The sequence below is a fragment of the Chelonoidis abingdonii genome, chromosome 2 (genome assembly GCF_003597395.2).
Source record: "Chelonoidis abingdonii isolate Lonesome George chromosome 2, CheloAbing_2.0, whole genome shotgun sequence".
NCBI classification, from domain to species: Eukaryota; Metazoa; Chordata; order Testudines; family Testudinidae; genus Chelonoidis; species Chelonoidis abingdonii.
In genome coordinates, this window is record NC_133770.1 from 30022411 (window position 1) to 30047037 (window position 24627).

The 24627-nt window shown below is 43.5% G+C and overlaps 1 protein-coding gene across 6 annotated transcripts in view; it reads left to right on the forward strand.

Moving 5' to 3' along the window:
* CUL2 (cullin 2) overlaps positions 1–24627 on the forward strand; it is a 138187-nt gene that overhangs the window by 63286 nt on the left and 50274 nt on the right. For 5 of the 6 annotated variants that reach the window (XM_032795313.2, XM_032795316.2, XM_075062223.1 and 2 more), the window contains exons 5-10: positions 2313–2418; positions 2851–2933; positions 18641–18737; positions 18834–18944; positions 20367–20529; positions 23959–24083. In XM_032795313.2, the coding sequence (XP_032651204.1) occupies positions 2313–2418; positions 2851–2933; positions 18641–18737; positions 18834–18944; positions 20367–20529; positions 23959–24083 (685 nt within the window). Of the gene's footprint in view, positions 1–2312; positions 2419–2850; positions 2934–13394; positions 13482–18640; positions 18738–18833; positions 18945–20366; positions 20530–23958; positions 24084–24627 lie in introns of all 6 variants that reach the window. The other variant, XM_032795317.2, reaches the window with a different exon arrangement.

Consider the following 24627-nt stretch of genomic DNA (forward strand, 5'->3'; position numbering starts at 1 on the left):
AGGGGGTACCGAGCATGCTTCGCTGGCTGATTCTTGCTCACAAGATCAGGGCCTAACTGATTACCATATGTGAGGTTAGGAAGGAATGCTCCCCCCCTGATAAAATTGGCAATGACTTTGGAGGTTTTTTACCTTCCTCTGCAGCATAGGGTGACCAGATAGCAACTGTGAAAAAATGGGACGGGGGTGGAGGGTAATAGGTGCCTACATAAGAAAGTCCCAAAAAATGAGACTGTCCCTTTAAAACGGGACATCTGGTCCCTACTGCAGCATGAAGTGCAGGTCACTTGCCAGGATTATCTGGGTATATCTCTCTTTATGAATTCCTGGATATTGATGCATCTTGATCTCTCCTGTCCCTCTGCTTGTGACACATAATAGTTTAGTTTCCTATGGGCTATAATACTTTGGTCTAATTTTGATTGTTGGGTTTAGTATATAGGTGCTGGGGGATGATGGTGGCCTGTAATATGCAAAAGATCAGATTAGATAGTCTGATGCAGACCTGCACAACTTGTAAAGTGGCGATGGCCATATTACTCCACAGAAAACAGCTGAGGGCTGAAATCCACCGGGCCCCACCAAACCCTCTCCCCCCAGCGCCGCTGAACCCCCACAGCACTGCCCGCCCTGCGAAAACAACCCCCCCCCCCCCCCCCCCCAACAAACCCTCCTTCCCCACGGGCCGCCCTGCGGAAACAGCAGTACTGAACCTCGCTAATATGGTTATAGTGGGCACCTAAGGTAGTATAAATAAGGTAAAAGAAAAACGTCTTTTTGCTAGAAGTAGAATAAGATCTTCCCCCCACTTTGTAATCAGTTGCCCTGTTGAATGAATGAGGTGTGGATGAGGAAGGCATGGAAGGCAGCATCTCCAGACAGCTGCAACCCTGGGAAGGGAAGGGAGCCAGACCAGATGAGTAGAACAGGTCAGCCACTGACTCGTGGCTCGCCTTCTTAACACCCCCCTCCCCCGGCTCGCGTACTCGCCCTCTGCCACTGATCACCCGCTCGCCTCCTCAGCCAGTGATGAGCTGCCCAAATCTAAACAAGTGGTTCCCTCCTTACCCCACAAGGGGGTCATGGTCTCCCCCCTAACCCCCGTGGAACTCTGCCCCATCCAACCCCCCGTATTCCTTGACGCCCCCCCCCGGACCTGTGCCCCATCCACCCCCTTCCCTGTCCCTTGACTGCTCCCCACTGCCCCATCCAACCTCTCCTCTCATTCCTGATGGCCCCCTGGGAGTCCTGCCCCTGACTGCCCCCATCCAACCTCCCCCTCCTTCCTGACAGCCTCCCTCCCGGGACCCTTGCCCCTATTCAACCACCCTGTTCCCCACCCTCTGACCGCCCCTACCCCTATCAACTCCCCCACCCCTGACCACCGCCCCGAACTCCCCTGCCCTCTATCCAACCCCCCCTCCCTGCCCCTTTACCGCGTTGCCTGGAGGTGGCTGGCGGTGCTATTGTTGTGCTCGGCTGCCGCCAGGCCATGCCATTGCCATGCAGCACCTGGAGCACCGGGTCAGGCCGAGCTCGCAGCCCGCCTGCTTCCCATGAATCAGCTGTTCACGCGGGAAGCCTGGGAGGGCAGAGAAGCGGTGTGGCGCTCAGGCCCAGGGAGACGGAGGTGGAGGTCAGCTGGGGTGGAGGGCCACCCGTGCCGCAGCAGGTAACCTGGGAACTGCTCCCCGCCCCAGCTCATCTGCATTCCACCTCCGCCTCCCAGGGCCTGAGCACAAAGCTTCTGTACCGCTTCTCAGCCCTCCTAGGCTTCCCACGCAAACAGCTGATTCATGGGAAGCAGGGGTCAAGGAGAAGCAGGGCAGAAAGTTCTGGGAGGAGGAGGCAGAGGCAGAGCAGCAGTGAGCTGGGGCCAGCTGCCTGCCTCCCCACCACTGCCCACCTGCTCGCTCGCCTCCTCACCCCCCCTCCCTCCCTCACCCGCCGCCGCGGGCCATATGCTGTACAGACCTGGTCTGATGGGTCCCTTCTGCCTTTAAACTTTCACTTTGTGACATTGAAATAACTTGGCAAGGGTTGTGGCAATTTTCCATCACTAGCAATTTTAAAAAAACATTTACTTCTTTTTTTCTTTTAATGTTGTAGTTCAAATTAATTCAGGGAGGTCCAGCGGTCTTTGTTTTCTAGAAAAGGTCTTATCTATTTAATAATCGCTTTCAAAGTCACCTGCTTTCTCACCTTCCGCTAAGCTAAAGACATTGTGTGGTTACAAAGGTTATTGAAGTATTTAGCACATCTCACTCAGTTTTATGCTCTGGGGGTTGATTAGAATGCTTTTGTTTCCGTAGGTACCTCAACACACAGTTTATTAAGAAGAACAAATTAACTGAAGCTGATCTTCAGTATGGCTATGGAGGTGTGGATATAAGTGAACCACTGATGGAAATAGGAGAGGTAAGTACCTCTGAAAGTAGATGTAAGAGGTAACCATAAAGTGTACATATAATTCAATTGTGTTCTTTTAAATGTTGATTTTTACAATTAAAAAATGTATGCAATCTAAAAATATATAGCTTGACTTTCAGTGGGAGTATTGAGCACCTTGGAATATTAGGTTAAAAAGTTGTATAGAGGACTTGTCGGTTCCTTATCTGAAAAGCAAAATTAAATAAGGTACAACCTGGAGGTGGGAGAAACACATGTAGGTGTGTATCTGTGTAAATATTGTTGATAAAGCAGATCTGGGATTTGTCAAACAAAAGAATTGAAAATGGAAACAAACATTGGGAAGGATGTTAATTCCTGCCCAAATCTCTCTTCAGTTTGTTGATTTTTAAACTGCGTTTACTATGGGATAAGTTTTCTGTGATGTGTGTATCTTTACAGCTAGCACTTGATATGTGGAGGAAATTAATGATTGAGCCACTGCAGGGTATCCTCATTCGAATGCTCCTCCGAGAAATTAAAAAGTGAGTGCTTGTTTGTTTTCTATTAGTTACAGTGTTTCTAACCTGGTCTAAATTGTTTTGTAACTGTTTGCTTGGAGAGGCCTGTGAATTCATTGGACTTTAGTTAAGCTGCCTTCTTATTTTAGTATAAACCAACTCTGAATGTGTTGCTATTACCTCATTAATGTGCCAAAAGCTTTAGCTGTCAAAAATATAAACCCTTCTGTTGCGATTTACTTGTGCAGAAAGAGAACCTGAGTTGAAAAATTAAATTCTCTGTAGTTAGACCTGGAAGAATTTGATTATTATTATTTATTTGAAATTCCGTTAATATCAATTTTTATTTTTAATCTTTTTTTTATTTATTATTTTATTCAAATACATTTCCAGTTTCACACTGCAGTTACAGGGGGGCTACCTGTGGCTACAGGACTGATGATACTAGATCCCTGCAGCTGTGAGGTGTGCAAAAAGCTGTCGTCTTGGCAGTGCAGAGCAGAAGCTCCTGGGGGAGGCCACCCCCTTGCTGCATGGTCCTTGGCTGGGGATGGCCCCCACAGTCCTAGCTGGGACCACAACAGTGGGGCTGCAGAGAGTTACCTGCGCCACTATGGGGCTGGATTCCTGTAGGCGCAAAATAGGTGGGACATCGTGCTTGCCGACTGTTACCAATGGATATATTTTTTCATCTGTTCCAATGTGTCAGGTGAAATAGATGTTAGATGGAGGACTAACAGTTCAAATCAAATCCTGCCAAGCCTAACGATAATCCAGAGGGAATGTTCTTTAGTACCTAACACTTGAGACTAGAACTCTGGTTTCTCTTCCTACTTCTAATGCTGAGTTGAAGAGAAACCTTGAGCTAGACACAGTGTTTGTGCCTCCCTTTATATATCTGTGTAATGGAGACTTTTACCTGCTGCTCCTTTCAACTGGATTTTATGAAAATGTGTTAAGGACTAATATTACATCCTTCTGAAACATTACTTCTGAAGCCTATAATATACCTAATGTTTAGAGCTGCCTACGACCACTTCTTCTGGAGCCAGTGTGAACAGTGATTCAAGGATAAATTGGGGGTTAAGTAACGATAATCATATCTTAAGTCTTTTGAATCTGGTGAACAAGGGTCATAAGCATATTCCACTTAGCAATGCAGAAGTTTCTGTTTAGTTATACTAAGAACAAGCGGCCTGGATTCTCATCTTGACTATTTATTAGCTTACCTAAATGTGAATGAAACAACTGAGACAGAGCCCCTAATCCATGAAAATTAGGTATTTCATTGGAAAAGGATGCTGACGCACTTATTAGAGAGGGCTATTTATTGTCAACCATGAAGCAACACTTTCAATAGCTATGAAAAGGATCACATTCCTTCGCTGTGAAGAGTTAGCTGGTTATGGGCCTGATCGAAAGACTGTTGCAGTCAGTGGAGTGACTCCAATTGATTTCAGTGGGCTTTTGATCAGGGCCTATAAGAGAGTGGGGCTGGTTGATTTTTAAAGAAACTTTGAAAGTGGTAAAAACTGTGTGCCTGTAGGTCTCTAAGCAGCATGGTTGTCTAATGGCTAGACCTGATTTCCCTTTTCTGCTCTGCCACAGGCACTGCTGTATGATTTGGAGCAAGTAATTTCACATCTGTTCCTCAGTTTCTCCATCTATGAAATAAGGCAATTGATTTTCCTTTCCAAAGCAATTTATAATCTATGCATTATGAAATGCACTATACAAGCGAGAACTGATTATTTCTGTTACAAAAAATTGTTTCTTTCAAGTACTGGACAGTATAGTGCTTGCTGTCAAACCTTTACGATTTTGCCTTTGCTGAACTAACATTACAGTAGTATTTGTGCTGTCTTCCATGATTAGTACAAGCAATATTGCCAGCAATTAGTATTATGGCAAAGAACAATTGTGAAGATTTTAGTGGCAACTGCAGTAGCTGTCTTAGAATCAAGTTTACCAGTGCAGGGATTGCACCATATCTTTGTAGGAATAAAAAGTATTAAATTGCATCTCGTATGGAAGTATCTGAAGTAACAAATATTACATGAAGTGGATAGAACATTGAACTACATAAAAAACTAAATTATGTGCACACTTTTCATATACAGTACTCAATATGCAAGCCTGTACATAAAAGTAAAATCTGCTTCATGCAATTATTTCTACGTGTTTTGTTTTTTTTAAGCATATCAGTAAGTAGAAGGGGAGTTATACCTCTTATAACTGGAACTTTTAATGCATTACACAGTATAAAATTAGTACATAAATATAGCCCAAAATCATGAGTGATGTGGAGAAAGTGGATAAGGAAAAGTTATTTACTTATTCCCATAATACAAGAACTAGGGGCCACCAAATGAAATTAATAGGCAGCAGGTTTAAAACAAATAAAAGGAAGTTCTTCACGCAGCGCACAGTCAGCTTGTGGAACTCCTTACCTGAGGAGTTCGTGAAGGCTGGGACTATAACAGTGTTTAAAAGAGAACTGGATAAATAAATGGTGGTTAAGTCCATAAATGGCTATTAGCCAGGATGGGTAAGGAATGGTGTCCCTAGCCTCTGTCTGTCAGAGGATGGAGATGGATGGCAGGAGAGCGATCGCTTGATCATTGCCTGTTAGGTTCACCCCCTCTGGGGCACCTGGCATTGGCCAGTGTCGGTAGACAGATACTGGGCTAGATGGACCTTTGGTCTGACCAGGTACGGTCGTTCTTATGGATGAGGACTGATAGATCATATGGAGAGAGATCGCTTTGTGAAAGGTGTTCAGTCACAGGTGATATGATGTTTTTCTCTTGTATCATTTTCCTGTGTGAGTTCATTCGCGACTCTCCTGATTGCCGTTCTGGTTTTACCCACATAGTAGTTATTGGGCCATGTAGTGCACTGGATGAGATAAACCACACGTTGTGTTCGGTATCTGTAGGAACCATAGGTCTTGAAAGGTGCGATATGTGGGGTGCTGATCATAGTAGCAGTGGAGATATGTTTTCAGGTTTCTCATCTGTTGTTTTGGCAGGGTGTTGTGATACTTTGAGTTAGTGTGTTCCTCAGAATACCATCTTTGCTACCAGGGACATCATTTCCTTAGATACCAGAATCCCTAACAGTGACGGCATGGATGCCTGTTTCAAATATTTACAAGACAATGGACAGTCCTCAGATACCTACCCAAAAAACACATGCCAAACTCATCCATTTTACGTTCAACAGCAAACACTGAGTCAAACTGCCATAGGTACTAGGATGGCTCCTGAATATACCAACCTCTTCATGGGCCACCTTGAAGAATCACTGCACAAATGCACCACAAAACATGAGACTGGATGTTTTCATCCTCTGCACAGCCAGCCACTCAGATACCACAGAATATGCTCTGAGGAGGAAGTCTGGGATATATACCTTAACATACTCAAAATTGCCTTCACCCAACAAACACTCCACCAGAAAAGTAGATCACATCATGTAATGGGCCACCCAAATACCCCAAGAGAACCTACTTCAGTACAGAAATAAATCCCGCACCTCTCCCCCTCTCCCACCCCTCCAAACCGCACACCCATAGTTGTCACCTACCACTCCACACTGGAACCCATGTGGGGTATTATTGAACAGCTCCAGCCCATACTCAATGGGGACCCCATCTTGAACAAAATCTTTCCTGAACCCCCCTCTTCTGGCCTTCAAACAACTTGCCAATGTCTCCAAACTCATCAGAAGCAAGTTCCCCACAGACCAGGACACACCAACTCGAAGTGGCACCAGATCTTGCCAAAACAACAGATGCAAAACCTGAAAACATATCTCCATGCTACAATGATCCACCTCCGCCACATCACATGTTTCAAGATCCATGGGTCCTACATATGCTTATCACAACATGTGGAGTACCTCATCCAGTGCACTAAATGCCCCAATAGCGGCTATATGGATGAAACCAGACAATCACTGTGCTCGTGAATGAACTTATATAGGAAAATGATAAGAGAGAAAAACACCGCATCACCTGTGGTTGAACACTTTTCACAAAGCAATTTCTATATCTGACCTATCAGTCCTCATCTGCAAAGGAAACCTGCACAACAACTTGAAAAGATGAGCCTAAGAGCTTAAATTCATAACTTTGCTAGACACTAAAAATCATGGTCTTAATAAAGACACTGGACTTATGGTTTATAAAACAACAATCTGTAACCCATTAAATCCCCCCCCCTCCCATAAACACAGGGGTGTTAATGGACCACTTCAGCTTGAATTGTCCCTTAGAATATGGGTTATCTACTAACAATAATCTATTTGTTTGACCTTGTATTTAGCTTTGACACTCTGAGTACCTTTCCTAGACCGGAGGAAGAGTTATTTGTAGCTTGAAAGCTGGTAATAAAGGAGAATATCTCACTCACCTTGCGTCTCCTATATTTCACTGAAACTGTTGATATGTTGGAAATGGTTTTTATTGCTAGATTGTCAAGTATGTTATGGAAAAATAACTACATCTTTACCCTGATATAACGCAACTTGATATAAGGCAGGTTCGCATACAACACGGTAAAGCTCTGACACGCTGCTCTGAGCAGCGTGTTAAGGGTGCCGGGCCAGGCTGGTGCAGAGGTTCTTGGGGGCGGTAAGGGGCTCCCTGCCCCCACCAGGGTCTGGGGGCAGGAGGTGTGGGAAGGCCCTTTTGGGGGCCTGGCAGTCCCGGAGTGGCCCAGGTGATTAGCGGGGGGCTGGGAACAACCCGCTCTGCTTTCCTCACCCCAGCTCCAGCCCATGTCGCTCGGGGGAGGGGGTTTGGGGGAAGGGATCCCCTCCACACTCACCAGCAGCGGCGGAAGTGGAGCAGCAGGCCCTAGCCTGCTCCGCTCCACCAGCTCCCAGCTGCAGCTCTCTACTTCCCGCCGCAGGTGAGTATGGGGTGCGTCCTTTTCCCCAACCTCCCCCCACTCACCTGCAGCGGGAAGCGGAACGCCGTGGCTGGGAGATGGCAGAATGGAGCAGGCTGGGGCCATGTCGCTCTGCTTCCTGCCGCCAGTGAGTGCAGAGGGTGTCCTTTCCCCAACCTTCCCTCACTCGGCAGCGGGAAGCGGAGCAGCCCAGCCCCAGCCATCTCCACTCTGCCAGCTCCCAGCCATGGTGCTCCTCTTCTTGCCGCAGGTGAGTGCAGGAGCTTTCCCCACCTGCTCCCCAGCAGCACGGCTGTGGTCAGGGCAAGGAAAGTGGAATGGGCTGGGGCCGCATCGTTCCGCTTCCCGCCGCAGGTGAGTGCAGTGGGGGCAGAGGGTGCATTCTTTCCCCAACCTCCCTGTACTCACTGAGAGTGGGAAGCTGAGCACTGTGGCTAGGAGCTGATGGAGTGGAGTGGACTGGACTGGAGCAAGGCTGCTCCGCTTCCCACCGCTGCCAGTGAGTGCCTGTCGGGAGTGCGGGGGAGGTGGATAGGGGTCAGGTAGGGGATGGGGTCCTGGGAGTGATTAGGGACGGGAGTCTTTCTGGAGGGGGCAGTCAGGGAACAAGGAATAGCGGGGGCAAAACAAGTTTGATATAACGCGGTCTCACCTATCACATGGTGAGATTTTTTTTGTCTCCCAAGGACCGCGTTATATTGGGGGTAGAGGTGTATAAGTGTTTTGAAAGTTTTGTTTTGCTTTGTTTTTTTTAGTGCAATACAAACTGAACAATTGAATTGGAATTTTTTTAATAAAGGCCTCTGACTAAAATCTTAAACACATTTATAGTTATCATAGAATCATAGAATCAAAAGGTTGGAAGGGACCTCATGAGGTCATCTAGTCCAACCCCCTGCTAAAGGCAGGCTGTAGCCAAACGTCACAAGAAACATTGCAGATAGAAGCATTAAGCATATATACACCATAAGGAATTAAAGGGCCTCATTGTCAAGCAGAAAATATGTACGAAATGGGCAAGAGGCACAGCGCCATTTTATTTCCCTCAAATAAAACCCAGCCAGGGTGCGGTCCTAGCCGGACCTTGAGGAGTATCTCTAAAAGATGGAGAACTACCCACCATACACCTAGGTAACAATCCATTCCAATCTCACACCACCTCTAGAGTTAAAGTTTTTTCTTAATATCCACCCTCAGGACTCTCCGCAACTTGAAGCAGAACTTCCAATACCATGTGCGCCTTGTTCGGTCCGTCCCGTCACCAAACTGTGAACCAGCCCTAGCTACCCTCAATCCATGAGCACCACCTCAAGTAGTTGAAGGTTGCTAATCAAATCCCCCCTTAGTCTTCTCTTTCGGCAAGGACAAATAAGCCTAGCCGTCAGTCTCATACTTCAATAAGTCATGTGCTCCAGTCTCTAATCAAATATTTGTTGCCCTCCGCTGGACTCTCTCTCCAAATTGTTCCACGTCCTTTTTGTAGTGTGACGCCCAAAATGACACAATATCCGCAATCGGCCTACATACCAGTTGTTGCCGAATAGAGGGTGAAGTAATTCACATCCCTCGATCTGCTGGAAAACTACTCTCGATACTCAAATACAAGCCCAGTATGCTATTAGCTTTTTGGCACAAGAAAGCACACGTGTAGGCCTCATGTTCAAACCTTTCATCTACCATAACCCCAAGAATCCTTATTCTGTCAGCAACTGCTACTTAGGCAAACAGTACCAGCCCTGTAGCAAGTGCATGGGGTATTTGTCTGTCACTAAGTGCAGGATTGCCTGTCCTTGGGTGTGAACTTCATGAGGTTTCTTGTGGCCTCACACTAAGTCTCCAAATTTGTCAAGTCCCTGAACTCCTACCTACCCTGCCTCCAGCGTGTCCACTCACTACCCCCAACTTGGGTCATCTGCAAATTACTTAATGTGCAAATTCATCCCAATATCAAAGATCAGTAGATGAAACATTGAATAGAACGTGTCCCATAAGAACAGACTACCCCTGGGCACAGCCCCACTTGTTAACTTGGTTGCCAACTAAGAGTGTGCCCATTGATACCTACCCGCTGAGCCCGTTGATTCAGCCAGTTTTCTTATCCACTTCACAGTCATTCCCTCCAACCCATACTTCCTTAAGTTTGCTTGATGAGATGCTGTGTGGAAACCGGTCAAAGCTACTAAAGTCAAGGTATACACACTCAACAGCTTTGGACCTCCACACACAAGTCCAGTCATTTCTGCCTCATCATAGACAAGCAATCAGGTTGGCCAGGCTAGATTTACCTTGGTGAACTCCATCTGACTGCGTCGATCACCTTGTTTTTCCTCTAATGTGTTTCAAGCATGGATCTTCCAGCACTGCTTCATTGATTTTCAGGGCGAGTACTACCCGGTGAGACTGATTGGTCTGTATCCCCTGGATCCTCCTTTTTACCTTCTTAAAGAAAGGTACTAGATTTGCTTTCTTCTCAGTCTCTGACATCTCCTGTTCGCCAATGAATTTTCAAGTATGGTCAAGCGGCTCTGCGCTATATCACATCAAGCTAACTCCGATCAGCAAGCCCTCTTGATTGCCAGAGTGCGTACTTTTTCCGGGTCCCGGAGTAGTAGCTTTGCCGCACAGTCTAACGTCTTTAAGTAGTCCCAACGCTGACCCTCTTATCACAAAGTGGGCTGTCTTCCTCCTCTCCCTCGAGCGTTTCCCAGATGTAGTAGTCTGGGATGTTGATCCTACCGCCCGTAAAAGACTCGAAGTGAAGAAAGGTAATGGTGAATACTTTCAGCTTTTCCATATCTTCCACCACTAGGATACCTGCCCTCATGAGTAAGGGGCCGCCACCATCCCTTAGAAAAATCCCCCTCTTAAGTTGCTACATACCTGTAAAACCCCTCATATGTATCGCTTCACATCCCTTGCAGTTTCAACTCAAATTGCCTTTGGCTTTCTTATTCTATCCCTGCAGGCCCCAGAGCATAATCTATACTCAGCCTACCTCCAGCACTTCCAGCTTCCAATCTATTTGTAAGTTTACTTCTGTTGCACTGTCAGGCTCACTCACTGGGTTCCCGCTAAGCCATGCTGGGCACTTTCTACGCTTGCTTGTTCTTCGGGCACATGCGGGTATGGTATTGTTTTCCTGTCTACTGAGCATGTTTTCTTTAAAAAACGGCCCACTCCCCTGGACACCCATACCCCTTCAGTTTCAGCTGTCCCCAGGGAATTCTCGCCATGTGGGCAGTTTCTCTAAATGCGGTTGAGCTGAAATTCCGCTTTTCTGAATCCCAGGTTTGCGTCTGCTTCTCTCCTTCCTCCTTTTTTAAGACTTCAGGGTTCTGACTCCAATACATGTATGATCACTGCGCCTGTCAATCAGTGTAGCCGATTCACCTAACTTCCCCGAGATCAAACTCTTCTCTGTTTGTGAGCAGGAGGCCCGAGAGGCGGCAAGCCACTCCCATTATGACTCGTTGGTTTCCCCCACATTTTTTGTACCAGGAAGTTGTCCTCAGCGATCTCCACATAAAGTCTTCCTGCATTGCCTTTAGCACTGCTGGATTTCAACTCTCCAGCACATATAAAAAGGGATAATGAAAATGCCCGCCATGCCAGAACCAGGGTCTTATCTACAGACTTTCTGCAGTCGTCCTGTAAAAATGCCTCATCCACCTCTTCAGTTCTGGTCTGGTGGTCCTGTACAAGACACACACCATAACATCTCACCCTTGCGTGACATTCCCCTCTAAATTTAACCCATAAGGACTTCAACGGCTATTTCCAGTTTCGTAGTGGAAGCTCTGACATTCACCACAGCTCTTACATACGGCTAACTCTTCCACTCTCCGCCCCTGCCTACTTCCTTGCAACAGCCTTATACCCATAACATGGCAGTGCTCCAGTATGCGAGCTATCCCACCATGTCTCTGTTATGGACAATAACATCGTATTCCCTGTCTGTGCCAGTACTACTAATTACTCCTCTTGGTTCCCTCCCAGGCCCTCGCATTTTGTGTAGCGGACTCTAAAACAATTCGACCATCTGCCTAAGCCCTTTACTTCGCTCTATACTTCCCCTCTTTGCATTCTCCTACCTTGAATTGTCTCGGCTGTTCCTTCCTACACACCTCAGATATAAGGGCTTGCGATATAGGACACTTAATGGCAATTGATTTGATTCCCCCATCTCATCACAGTTCCGATTAGGCTTTCCCTTTTCTCCCTGCCATTACAAACCGCATCCCCAAGTTCCATCACTCCTCAAGAGTTTCCCTCTTTGAGACTTCCTGAGTGGGCTTTGGTCTACTTCCGCCGTCGAACCCTAGTTCTAAAAGCCGTCCCACTATGTAGGAACCAAGTCCGCACGTCCAAGCAAATGCTCTTCCCTTCCTTTGACAGGTGGAGTCCATCTCTGCTAGCAAGTAGCCTCCTGCCCGGGAAAACAGAGTTGCCGTGTGTGAGGAAGCCAAAGCCCTCACTCGATACACCATCTCCGACAATCCAGAGCAAAATTTTACCCAACGCCTCCAATTAGTCACTGCTGTCTCCTGCCTAGCCCTACCCTTGACCGGGAAGAATCGCCAGAGAACCTACCACTGAGCACCGAACTCGGCTTCACCGGACCGTGACTCCCAGAGCCCTGTAGTCACGCTTGATCTGCTGAGGATCACCTCTCTAGAGGTATCAGTTGAGGTTCCCACATGAGGTATGATAGCAGTGGGGTAGTAGTCAGTGGGGCGGACCGATTCTATGACAATACCCCCGTACGTCTCATACGGGCCCCCCAGACAAGCAAGACCTCCCGAGTAGGGCACTTGTCAGAGGGCAACAATGGTTGCTTCCGTCCCCTCAGCAATGCAGAAGTCTCCAATCACGACAAAGCCCCTAATGTTTCCTACCTGGTGTGGGGTAAGATGGGAACTCCGTCTCATCCTAGGGTGCATGGCTCGCTTCTCTCTTCCTCTTCGCATTCAGCGCCAATAACGATTCTCACCACAAACAGAGGGGGAGGGAGCAGGGTGGACACGGGCTGTGGAAGACCAGGCCGGTCGTCCCTGTGCAAGAGCCATCGGTCATCCTTCTTGGGCGTGTAGCGCGAGCCCTCGCACCTGGAGAGAATCCTACAGCCTTCACGTCTCATCATATGGAGACATCTAGAGTACTTCTCCAGGCATTGGATACTCCTGGAGCCTAGAGACACCTCCTCTACGTAACTCTCCGGACACCTGACCTTCAGGCTGAGAAATCCACCCAGCGAAGAGACACCTGTCGCATGGATTCCCCCGCCCTCCCCCCCCAGCTGATGGTGAAACAAGTAGGAAGTGCAGGCCACAGTCCCTGCAAGTCCACACCAGGATCTGGGTAGAGACATCCGTGGACAGAATGTCTGTCTGGATACAGGCGCTGCTGGAGGAGACAGAAGTTATGCCTTTAACTAAGTACAAATGACAATTATACTCTGTTAAATATAAGCCTGTAAATGTGTATTAGTTTTAAAGCAAGACCGCAAAATATAACTAGGAGACTTAAAAATAATCCTGACTATATAACACACTTTGTTCCCCCTCTCTAGTCGAAGCTATACTTCTACAAGGCAAGCTGAATGTCAACTTTTGCATTTGTATTTGAATACAGCAGGAAGCAGACAAGATCATGAATTGTGAGGAAAATTCAACTATGAAATACCTAAACACAGAAATAATTTGAAAAGGATTGAAGTGCTAGTTCAAATGACAGTAATTAGTAGAAACTGTCTAAAACTACATGACAAATTTTTCTATTGAACACATGTAGTGAACTGATTTCTTTACTAGCTATGAAATTACTAATAGTTGTTGAGGTGTTCATATTATCCACTGTAAAAAGAAAATCTATTAGATTCAGTAGCACTCAAAAAAAAAAATGTAAAAATGGCATTTTAGTCTCTCATATTCTCAATTACTTCCATATCGAATTTGACTAGTTAACAAGTCTTAAAGCTTTTCTTAAAGCACAGCTTGTTCAAAAATCAAACGGAGTTCTTCCTGATGGTATACTTTCATAATCGTTACAAACCAGTAATGTATTTTGTAATTTTGTTCACAAAATTTGCAACATAATTTGCTCTTCGGTGGTTGGTTTGTTTTGCAATGTTGAATATTGGCATTAGTGCACACACGAATTCCTAGTAAACAAGCAGATGTGAATTGGAATATGTACTTAAGAATAAGATTCTGTGTGCAAAGTATCCTGGATCCATTTTTTTAAAACAGCTTTTTAACCACATTTATTAACAGAACTTTGGATCTGAAGTAGTAATTGGAAACTTATTCTTGCATTCTTTCTGGTTACTTAAAGAATTAACACTACAGTACATTTATTTTGAAGGCCATCTAATGTAAACATAGGCTTTCCTTACAAGGACACCCTATGTTTTTACTGTTGTACCCTGAACCTTAATTGTGCATATTGGTCACAGTTGTGCAGTGTGCAATATACTGCTGCCTTGTCATTCCACTACTATAATTTAGTTTTTAAAATGACATAACAGTGTGGTTGACATGAGTTTCATTGTGTTTAATTTAAAAGTTGTGCAGTTTTTCGTATTCGATTTTAAAAAATTAAAGCATGGAGGTGTAGGCAGATTCAAGTGTATCATAGTCTTGTGGTATCTATAGGCTGCTTATTTGACTGACAGGCCATCTGATGTATCAGATAAATGCATGGTGATGAAGTTTTCCACATAGTTCTATCAATAAATATATTAAGAAAATAATCGATAGCAAGATTTCCTGCTTAGAAATAAGTTTTATATGTGCTTATCTTAAAATGAGGAACTTATAAAGTGTCTGTTAGAAAATTACTGTTCTAAAGTACCATAGTGGGCATTGTCATTTTCTGAAGAATCGTTTTTTAATAGCTATATAAAGATGTTTATTTTTAAACATAATCTTATTTAAAAAAAATAAAAATGTAAAACTCTGAAGTGGCTTGAAATATGAGGAGACCTCAATAGTATTCATTTACCTATTAGAATATTTTCTCCTTTTTTTTTGGTGAGCCAAAACATATTATCTTTGCAACACAGTCCTGTGGTCACGTTTGAAATACTTACATAATAGCATACCTGTAGTGAAAGAGTGAGTACGCTAGAAAATGTTTGGCAGTACAGCAATACCAGTAAACCCTCCTGCTGTAGACAGAACTTCGATCAGCAAATATTGACTTTGGCTTTTATAGCGTATATCCGTTCCATGAATGAACTAGGCTATACTGACAACAGTTTTTGCTGGTATATCTGTCTCTACACTAGGGCTTTTGCCCATATAAAAATTTTATTAAAAAAATCCTACTGCAAACCCATGTTATTACACTGACAAAAGTTTCTAGTGCATACCAGGCGTGGGCCAATTCTGTCGCTAATTTTAAGAACCCTCATCTTTTCTTTTACTTTATTTATAGTTCACTGTTTTGTGTGATGATTGGGTCTGGACTATTTTTGTTCTACATGTCTGTTCTAGGTTTCTTGGTTTATGAGTTTCATTATTGTAGGTACAGAGAGAGCTTGATATTATTGGCTGCTCCAGAACATTAACAACACAAGCAAGAAGATTGTAGATGTGCTGTGTCTGTAAAATGTCTGTAACAAACACATTTGCTGCTTTTTTTGTCTTGGCGAAGGTCACTTTTTCCTTAATGTTCTTTCTATATGAGTTTCACTTAAGAGGAGACAGTTTTGACTTATCCTCTCTGAACCCTCCAGAGGAATGCTCATCAAAGTGATAGAAAAATTGCCATGCATCTAAGGGCAAAACACTAGATATAGCTTGCTCTTTGGGTTCTGAGGGATCTCAGAAAACTTCAAATCTGGAATTACTTAAATGGTGCTTAAAGAGCTAGTGCCTGTGGATCCATTGAGTAGTGGATCCAGGAGCTATTCCAGAACAGAGGTTGGTGCTAGAGCTTCATTTGGTATGGTATAGTATTTGGTCCTTGACAGAGTAGTTTCTGGTCTGACAACATCTTTTCCTCCTCTGGCTAGGGCCTAGAACCTGAGAGGTATCTGTGTCAGTCTCAGTTTAGCAGAAATAAGCCTCTTCCAGGTCATTCTGGCATCCAGCATCCTGTTGGCTTCACAGGGGACTATTTCTAATTTTAGATGGATTTAGAGGGGTGCTTAAAGTAATAAACTCTGTGTGTGTGTGTGTGTGTGTGTGTCTGGTCCCTATACATGCTAGCCTTTTGCTGCTCTGGACCATTTTTGTTTTTGAACCATGTGATCTTTTTGATAGCAACCTCTTGCTTCTCACTAACATTCTTGCTCTAGAGGACCACAAGAAAATCCTGTGCCTGTTTGCTACCCTTCACATAAAAGGGACAGAAGTACTTCATCAATCCTATATGAACCTCCTCTGGTTTGGAGAGCATTCGTCTATGATGACCTTTCAGGTACAGATGGTAGGCGAGGAATACAATGTGCTGTCTGAGTCAGTGCTTGGCAAAAATGAACATTGTTTGACTTGGAGAGAAGCTAATGATGGCTGTAAGTTATTAAAGATGAAAGTATTTGTAAGATGGAGCTTACCACAATTTTTGGTAGCAGTTTTCTTCTTTACTATTATGCTTGAAGCTGCTAAAACACACATTCTGAGAAATCAGTGTCAGACTGCATCATAGTTAATGGAGGAGGAGGAGGAGTTTGTGGTAAAAAATGACATGAGAGAAAGTAGCTTGGAGACTGAAGAATGCAATAGAGAATACAAGAAATTGAGCAGACAGATTCAAAGGCAGACTTCATGAGATAAGAACAAATACATCACAGCAAAATGAAAGGATCTTGAGAGTTATAAAGAGAGTAAGAATATAAAAGATATATTCACAGTAGTCAGACTTCCCACTGAAAGGTTTTCCCTGCAACAGAATGTAATAGAAGGTCATGATGGCAGAGTTCTTGCTGAAGGTGATGATATCAAACACAGATGGATAGATTATTGCGCCAGTCTCATCAGAGCCACTTACAATGCAGGATGACAGAAAAGAGACTATAGAGACCCAACTATCAGTCTTGCGGGAGGAAGGGATGCTTGCTATTATGAAAATGAAGCCTGTGATAGCACCCAAGTAGATAACGTAACTTGAATTGCTAAAAATGATTTGGTGACAACTATATTGATCTTGTGGAAAATTTGCAACAATGTATGAATGACTAGAAATTGACCAGACAACTGAATGAAGGGAATTTTTCTGCCCTCACCATAGAAAGAGGATATTATAGAGTGCAGTAACTAGCATGCTGTCTCCCTGCTATGACCTGCAATTGAAGTGCTGATGTACATAATTCAGGATTGCATGAAGTGAATGATAGAAGCAGAGCTATCACCATAGCAAGTTGGTTTCAGAGAGGGATGAGGCACATGTGAACAAATTGCGAATATGTCATGTCACATTCAAAAATGCAGACTGTATAATCACCCATAGATTGTGTTTCATTGACCTCTCCAAAGTGTCTGTCATCTGACATGACTGTCTCTGGAAGACACTGGCAAACATGGGGATTCCAAAGCACCTAATTGAACTCATTAGTATCAAATGTCAGTAACAAACCATGATGTGAACAGCAGTGGGCAAAAGTGAGTGGTTAAACTTTTTCATGGGGCAGCATAAGAGGGAATGAACATGTACAGAGGATTTATTATGTGAGAAGCCCTGGAAGTTTTTGATAGAGGAAGGAGCTGGGATTTCTGTTGGTGGACACTTCTTTACTAACTTCAAGTATGATGCTCTTCGCTGCAACCATCGATGCAATGAATGTAGAAGTCTGTAAAACTGTTAGTGAGGAATATGGATTATTTCTGAATGTGATGAAAACTAAATGGGCCTATGTTGAAACAATAACAGGATGCAAGTGGACATGACAATTGAATGGTCAAGTGGTAGAGGCAGCAGATAGATGATCCCAGATAAATCTAATTATCTAACGAAGGAGTCTACGCCAAAAAAAATTAGATGACCAGGGATGGCTTGCTCAGCCATGGTCTTCCTTATGAAAGTGTGAAAAGACCATGGCATCTTGGAATGTACAAAGGTTCAACGGGTGAGAAGCTTAAGATTTCTCCATCACTACTTATGAGTGGAATCCTGGGGAACAAATGCTGCTGACAAGAAGAAAACTGAAGCCTTTACGATGTGGTGCTGGTGAAGACTCTTGTATCTCCTGGATGGGAAAGACAAAAAATACGTTGGAAAATAATATTGTAGAGAAATCAGCAAGAGCAAGCTTATATACTTGGATCACAGACAGTATATATAGAGAGAATATGGAGACATTATCATGGAAGGAGTGGTGGTGGGTCATTTGTAGTAAGGAACGACCAGCATAGGGATGAATAAATTGTGTGTGGCCTATCACTGGGAGATCAGTTGCTTAGTGTGCAAGTGAGTGATGGATCAAAAATGCTTCAAAAATTGCTAAGATGTCACCAGTATTCAGACAGGAATAAATGGATTTACTTACCTACCTACTTCTTAACAAGCTAGAGTTCATTGACTTCTAGTATTCCTAATGTGCTCAGTACTTACTCAGTACTTGTTCTGTGGAGGCTGGCAAAGACTTATGCATCACCATTTCCGTAGTCTTCATGGAATGAGAGGGAGAGAAATTGAATCAGTGTTCACTGGTATATCATAAGATTAATCTTATAAATTTTTATCTTTGGTTAATTTAAACAAAAGCAATAACTGGAAAATCTTCCATCCAATGTCAAGGGGTTCCATGTCTGATGTCTGTCTTAGTAGTCATACAGTTTCTTAGGAATGCATATTTGTTTTTGCTTATTTCAGTGATCGCTGTGGAGAAGACCCAAACCAGAAAGTAATCCATGGGGTTATTAACTCCTTTGTTCATGTTGAACAGTATAAGAAAAAATTTCCCCTAAAGGTAAAAATGCATGATTGCTTGGTGTATTTTTAATTGTGAATTTTAATACTTTAATACCTTGTATTATTTGTCCTTGATTAGACTTTCTTGATTTAGTTTTATCAGGAAATTTTTGAGTGTCCTTTTCTGAATGAAACAGGGGAATATTATAAACAAGAAGCTTCAAACTTATTGCAAGAGTCAAACTGCTCACAGTATATGGAAAAGGTAAGAAGCCCCACTTTGACTTGCATCTATTGTGTGTGTGTGTGTATATATATATATAAAATATGTAAAGGCAGAATACAGAGCAAGTTAATTACTTTTTATATAATAGAATGTTAAAATCTTAATTATTTTAGAAGAGAGAGATTTTTGTACTAATTTTCCTCCTGGTGGTACAACTACGTGCACTCAAAATGAAAAATAGGTGGGTTTTATTTTGAAGACATTTGTTTCTACAATTCTGTCTCATTGCCTTGGCCAATGAGAACACGCATATAGTGTACTTTTACAGAGTGAACGTAGATATCATAAGGATGGGAGATAAGCTGTTTAACAAGGTTTCTGGAAAGCCTATGAAACTAATTGTATTTAATAACAAATTGGCTGGCAAGATCAAAAATTAGGAATTTACTAGCTGTCTGCACTGCAGAAAGTTGTTCCATAATTATTTCCCCTTTTTAAATTGTCTTCTACCTCTGTCATGTTTATTTTATTACCTGTTTTGCTGTATACATTTTTGTGCTTTCTTGTTGCTCTGGGGTGGTTATGAATTTTTTTTTGTTATGATTAATCTAAGTAAATATTACTACCCAAACCCTTTATATTGCTTTTTGGTTTCAAACTTTACAGACATTATACTCTAATTAACTGATAAATGTGGATAATGTGTAATTCTGGATTTCAAAAATAACTTCAATTCAGCGAATCACAAACCTAGTGTAGTAATTTTCAAGTATGTAATAATGCCCAGGTTATGGGCCTGAGTTACAGGTAGGAAGTTAGTGTTGCCCAAAGATAATCAGGAAGGAGGTGACTGTGAGGGAGGAGAGGAGCAGATTAATAGCTCAACTTTAGCCATGTAAACCTTCAGCTGATGGCTAGACATCCACGAGGAGATGTCAGAGAGATTGAGATGGTAGTTGAATGTATTTTGTGTATGAAATTGCCCAGATATACGAGAGAGAAGAGGAAGAGAAGGGGACAAAGGGCAGAGCTCTGTGGAACTCCCACAGAAACTTGGAAAGGGGATGAGGAGGATCCTCTGCAGAACATGCTGAAAGAGCAATAAGAGAGGTTGGATGAGAACCACGAAAGAACAGGGTCACAGAAGCGAAGACGGAATAAAATTGCAAGAGGAGGAACATGGTTAGCAGCATTAGATCTCTCAAACTATAATGAGATTTGGGCCTAGTCAGTAGTTGAGTCACCAATGCAAACAGGAATTAATGCAAGAAATAAAGTTAATGATTCAGTAGGTAGCAGTCTTCTCTCTGAATTAGCATTGAACTAGTGCCTCAGTGTCATGCACAAATTCAGGGTTGCCTTCTTCCTACTTAAAGTCTCAAACTGTACGCGATTCTCCTTTCCTCTCCTAAACTGTTCTGTAGTATTTATTTGTTCTATAGCTTGAAACTTTGCCTATAGGTTTTAGGTAGATTAAAAGATGAAGAAATGCGATGTCGGAAGTACTTACACCCCAGCTCATATGGCAAAGTAATTCATGAATGCCAGCAGCGAATGGTAGCTGATCACTTGCAGTTTCTGCATGCAGAATGCCATAATATCATCAGACAAGAGAAAAGAAATGGTAAGTCTCACAAAATATTAAATGTTCTGTAGGTGTTGTGTATGTTGTTTTATTTTGCAATTGATAATTTAAACAGATAGAACTCTTCCCTCTGCATTAGCATTGAACTAGTGCAGGGGTGGGCAAACTTTTTGGGCTGAGGGACACATTTGGGTGGGAAATTGTATGCAGGGCCGGGGCAGGGAGTTGGGGTGCATGAGGGCATGCAGGGTGTGGGATTGGGGCAGAGGGCAAGGGATTGGGGCAGAGGGGGGCTGTGGGGTGTATGAGGGGGCTTAGGGAAGGGGTGAAGAAGGGGTATGGACTGTGGGAGGGGGCTCAGGGCAGGGGGTTGTTGGGGTGCAGGAAGGGTGTGAGGTGCATGCAGGGGGGTTAGGGCAGGGTGCAGGAGGGGTTGTGGCTCTAGGGTGTTAGCAGGGCACACCGGGGCTTGGGCAGGCTCCCTGCATGCCTGCCCTGTCCCTGGCCCCAGGCGCTCCAGGAAGCGCTGTGTCCCCTGAAGAAGGGGAGGGTGAAGGGCTCTGCATTCACTGCCCTTGCCGCGCTTCCAGGCACCTCCCCCAAAGCTCCCATTGGCCACAGTTCCCTGTTCCCAGCCAATGGGAGCTGCGGGGGGCAGTTCCTGGTGGCATGGGCAAAGCAAGGAGCCCTCTGTCCCCCCGCCTGGGGGCCGTAGGGAAGTGGTGCCGGCTGCTTCTGCAGAGCAGCCAGGGGCCCGTGGTGCCCCGGGGGGCAATCCCCTGGATGATATCCGGCCTGTAGGCCGTAGTTTCCCCATCCCTGAACTAGTGCCTCAGTGTCCTGGACAAATTCCGATATTCTCCTTCCCTATCTACCTACCCAGTCTCTGCTTAAAATAGCATAACTTGTAAGATTTAGTTCTCATATTAGTTATATTTATGCATTTCCAAACAGTACTAGTTTCTCATGATTCCAGCTTTCTTTGGAAGTGAGGAAGAACAAGTCTTAGATAACCTTACTGCTCCAAAGTGTTGGTACATCTGCCTTTTTACATATGGCCGAGGAAATTTCCTTGATCTCAAACTTTCCTAGACTGCAGTCCACAGGTTCTTTCTACCTCGACCTTGGTCTTCTTGCTAAGGGGATGGCTACTGAAAAGACTCAGTGTGTCTCAAAGTAATAAGCACCTTCCAAGGCATGGGAAAAATCCAAACTACTTTTTTTTTTTTCTTGTAGCAGCCCACTAATAAAGTTAATCCTGTCTCTTACTATTGTCCGTTCCCTAATGTGGGTTTGGTGAATTTTTTAATTGAGAGGAAAATTAAGACCACACAGACTGAAAATTCAAATACCACATGGCCATTTATTAACAGGGAGAAAATCACAACTTGGGCTGGGGAGGAGCACTTTTACCAACTAACAGTACTATTGGAACAAGAAACCTTTACACAACTTGAAGCAAGCTATTTACATTCATTAACAAGGAACCAAATACTACAAAAATCAACTGCTCGTTAAAAAAGTAAACGAATACACCAAATTAAGTGAACTGTCTGCACACTAACCAAATACTACTATCAAATACACCAGTTAACTTCAATAGCAGTTATTACAATGACTCAACTCTTGTGTGTGTGTGTGTGTGTGTGTATATATATATATATATATATATATATCAGGTAACAGTATATGCAGTTCTATACCAAATAAGAGAGAGAAAAAAGAGAAGAGGCTAGGCAAAGCACAGACAATTAGAGAGCAAGTACCATATTCCAGGCGCAGCTGACCAGCAGTACAGACACCAGAAGCATACCGAATCCGTGGAAGATAACGTTGAAAAAGCAATAAACGACACGTCCCGAGCCGGCTATATCCGGAGGAGACCCCTGGCTGAAGGGTTGATCAGGTCCTTCAGTCAGCACGTGGATACTCCTGCAGATCCTGGCACGAGGCATGGTTTTATTCGAAGGCTCTTTTACACTTGCCAAAATCTGATTGGTCTCTAGCTCCCACGCCCTCCAGGTTCTCAGCTGTTGCCCCCTACGTGGATGGAGTTTGCACACGGCACACTAGAAGCTGCACACGGCACACTAGCATGGTTTTGCACACAACCCTAATCCGACCCTTTGAACTGAACTACGATTGGTCAGATTGGGCCCCTTTGCTCACGGCACGCTGGTGTTATGCACACAGCACTAACCTGATCCCTGGGTTGCTAGGCAGAAGAGCAGGAGACTGCACATGGCACTAGCCTGACCCCTAGGTGACCAGGCAAAAAGAGCGGGAAAATGCACACGGCACTCTAATATTGCACACCGCACTATGGTGCTGCTCACGGTACCAGTGTGACTTTTAGATGACCGACAATTGGCCATACAGACGCCATGTTAGAATAGAGGCCTTAGGGCTGCGACAACTATATGTTCTTCAGATTATTTCTTCTTTGAGTGGCCTCTGCACATTTCCCACTTTTGGGAGATGTACCTGTGTTACTAGAATCTTGTAGAAGCCATGTTTACTGCTAGTCAGATTCTTGTTTATCCAATGAAATATCTATTTCCTTGACACCTGATGGTGGTGTTAATTTAGGCTTCTAATTCTATAAAGATGGTCTGGGAACTTAAGATGGCCTCACTACATCCTGTGTGGATGCTGATGGATATTTATAAATAATTCTTCTGGAGATTTATTATATTCTTTGCTTGTTTACGTCAAGTAGGAGTTGCTGGGCAGATTGATTCTACTACAAGTCTGTGTCTGGGATGCAGAAATATGAATGTCTATCTATTAATTTTTGTGTTCCTTGACATTGGCTTGTAATAACTCACCAAGAGGAGAGAGGGATAAAAGCAACATTCCTATCACAAATATTCCTAGCTACACATTTTCAGGATTAAAGTTTGGTATTTTATATCACATTTTCTTTAATCAAGTTTTTCTGTTGAATGGTAGGCTTCTTTTGCTGTCTCCTAGGAAGCAATCACTTAGATATTTTAAAAGTTTTCTAAGCTGATGTGGAGCAAAGTGAGAAAAGTCTAGCAAAGGACGCCAGAACGCTCGTGTCATTTGCCACCCGTTATCTGCTGACATGGAGCTCTAGGAAGATAGGAAATAAATTAGCCCAGTGGTATTCTACCTTTTTCATACTTGGGCACTGCCTCTTGTCACTCCAATCCTATTTGGAACTCTTTCCATTTAGAAATATGTGAAGTGCAGATTGGTTGTAACTCCACCAGTTACCAGATGAAAATTGATATATGTTTCAACCTTCATCCGTCCTTTTCCTGCTTTTCACTTTATCTTTAGTTCAATATTTAGATTATTTATTTCATAAGATTTTTCTAGGAAAAGGACAGTTTAATTTTAATTTTGGTAAAGATCCATTCAGATTTATGGTGCTATGTAAATATTAATTTAGAGTAGTGGATTTTTGAAATATATTGTGTAAAAAGGATGTCTTTATTGCAGACATGGCAAATATGTACACTCTGCTTCGTGCTGTGTCAAGTGGTTTACCTCATATGATTCAGGAACTACAAAACCATATCCATGATGAGGGCCTTAGAGCAACCAGCAATCTTTCTCAGGAAAATGTAAGTTTCCTGTGGCAGCTGAGTTAACCTATCTTATTACATTCCTAATGAAATCTTTGTTTTCTTCCCTAGGATGATTTAGTTTATTGCCTACAGACGAGTGGTGGCACTGAACAGAAACACGGGTATCATGTTGTAACTTTTAAAACACTATTAACCATTGTTGTTTTTTTAAATCTTGTTTATATTAAATAGATTTGGAACTTTGTGCACAAATTGCAGTTTTGATCAGCTCTCAGTTGTGTAATGCATTGATTCAGGTTTTTTAATTTCTTCTTGCTGGATCAACTTGGTCAGTTTTTTTTTAATAATTGTGTAAAGTCGTCATGGCAAATGGTCTTCTGCTGTTAAAAGGTGCTCTTGTTCTGCTAAATATTGTTCCCAGACAGTTGCCAATAGGCTGTTTTGGTTCATTAGGAAACAAAAATATCACTTGGTTTGATTAAATGTTATTTATTTGTAAGTATGGGCATCCTGTGCTAGTACCAGGAAAGTCTTTTTCACTTAGTCGCTATATAGTAGCGACTGTACAGCTGCATAGCCC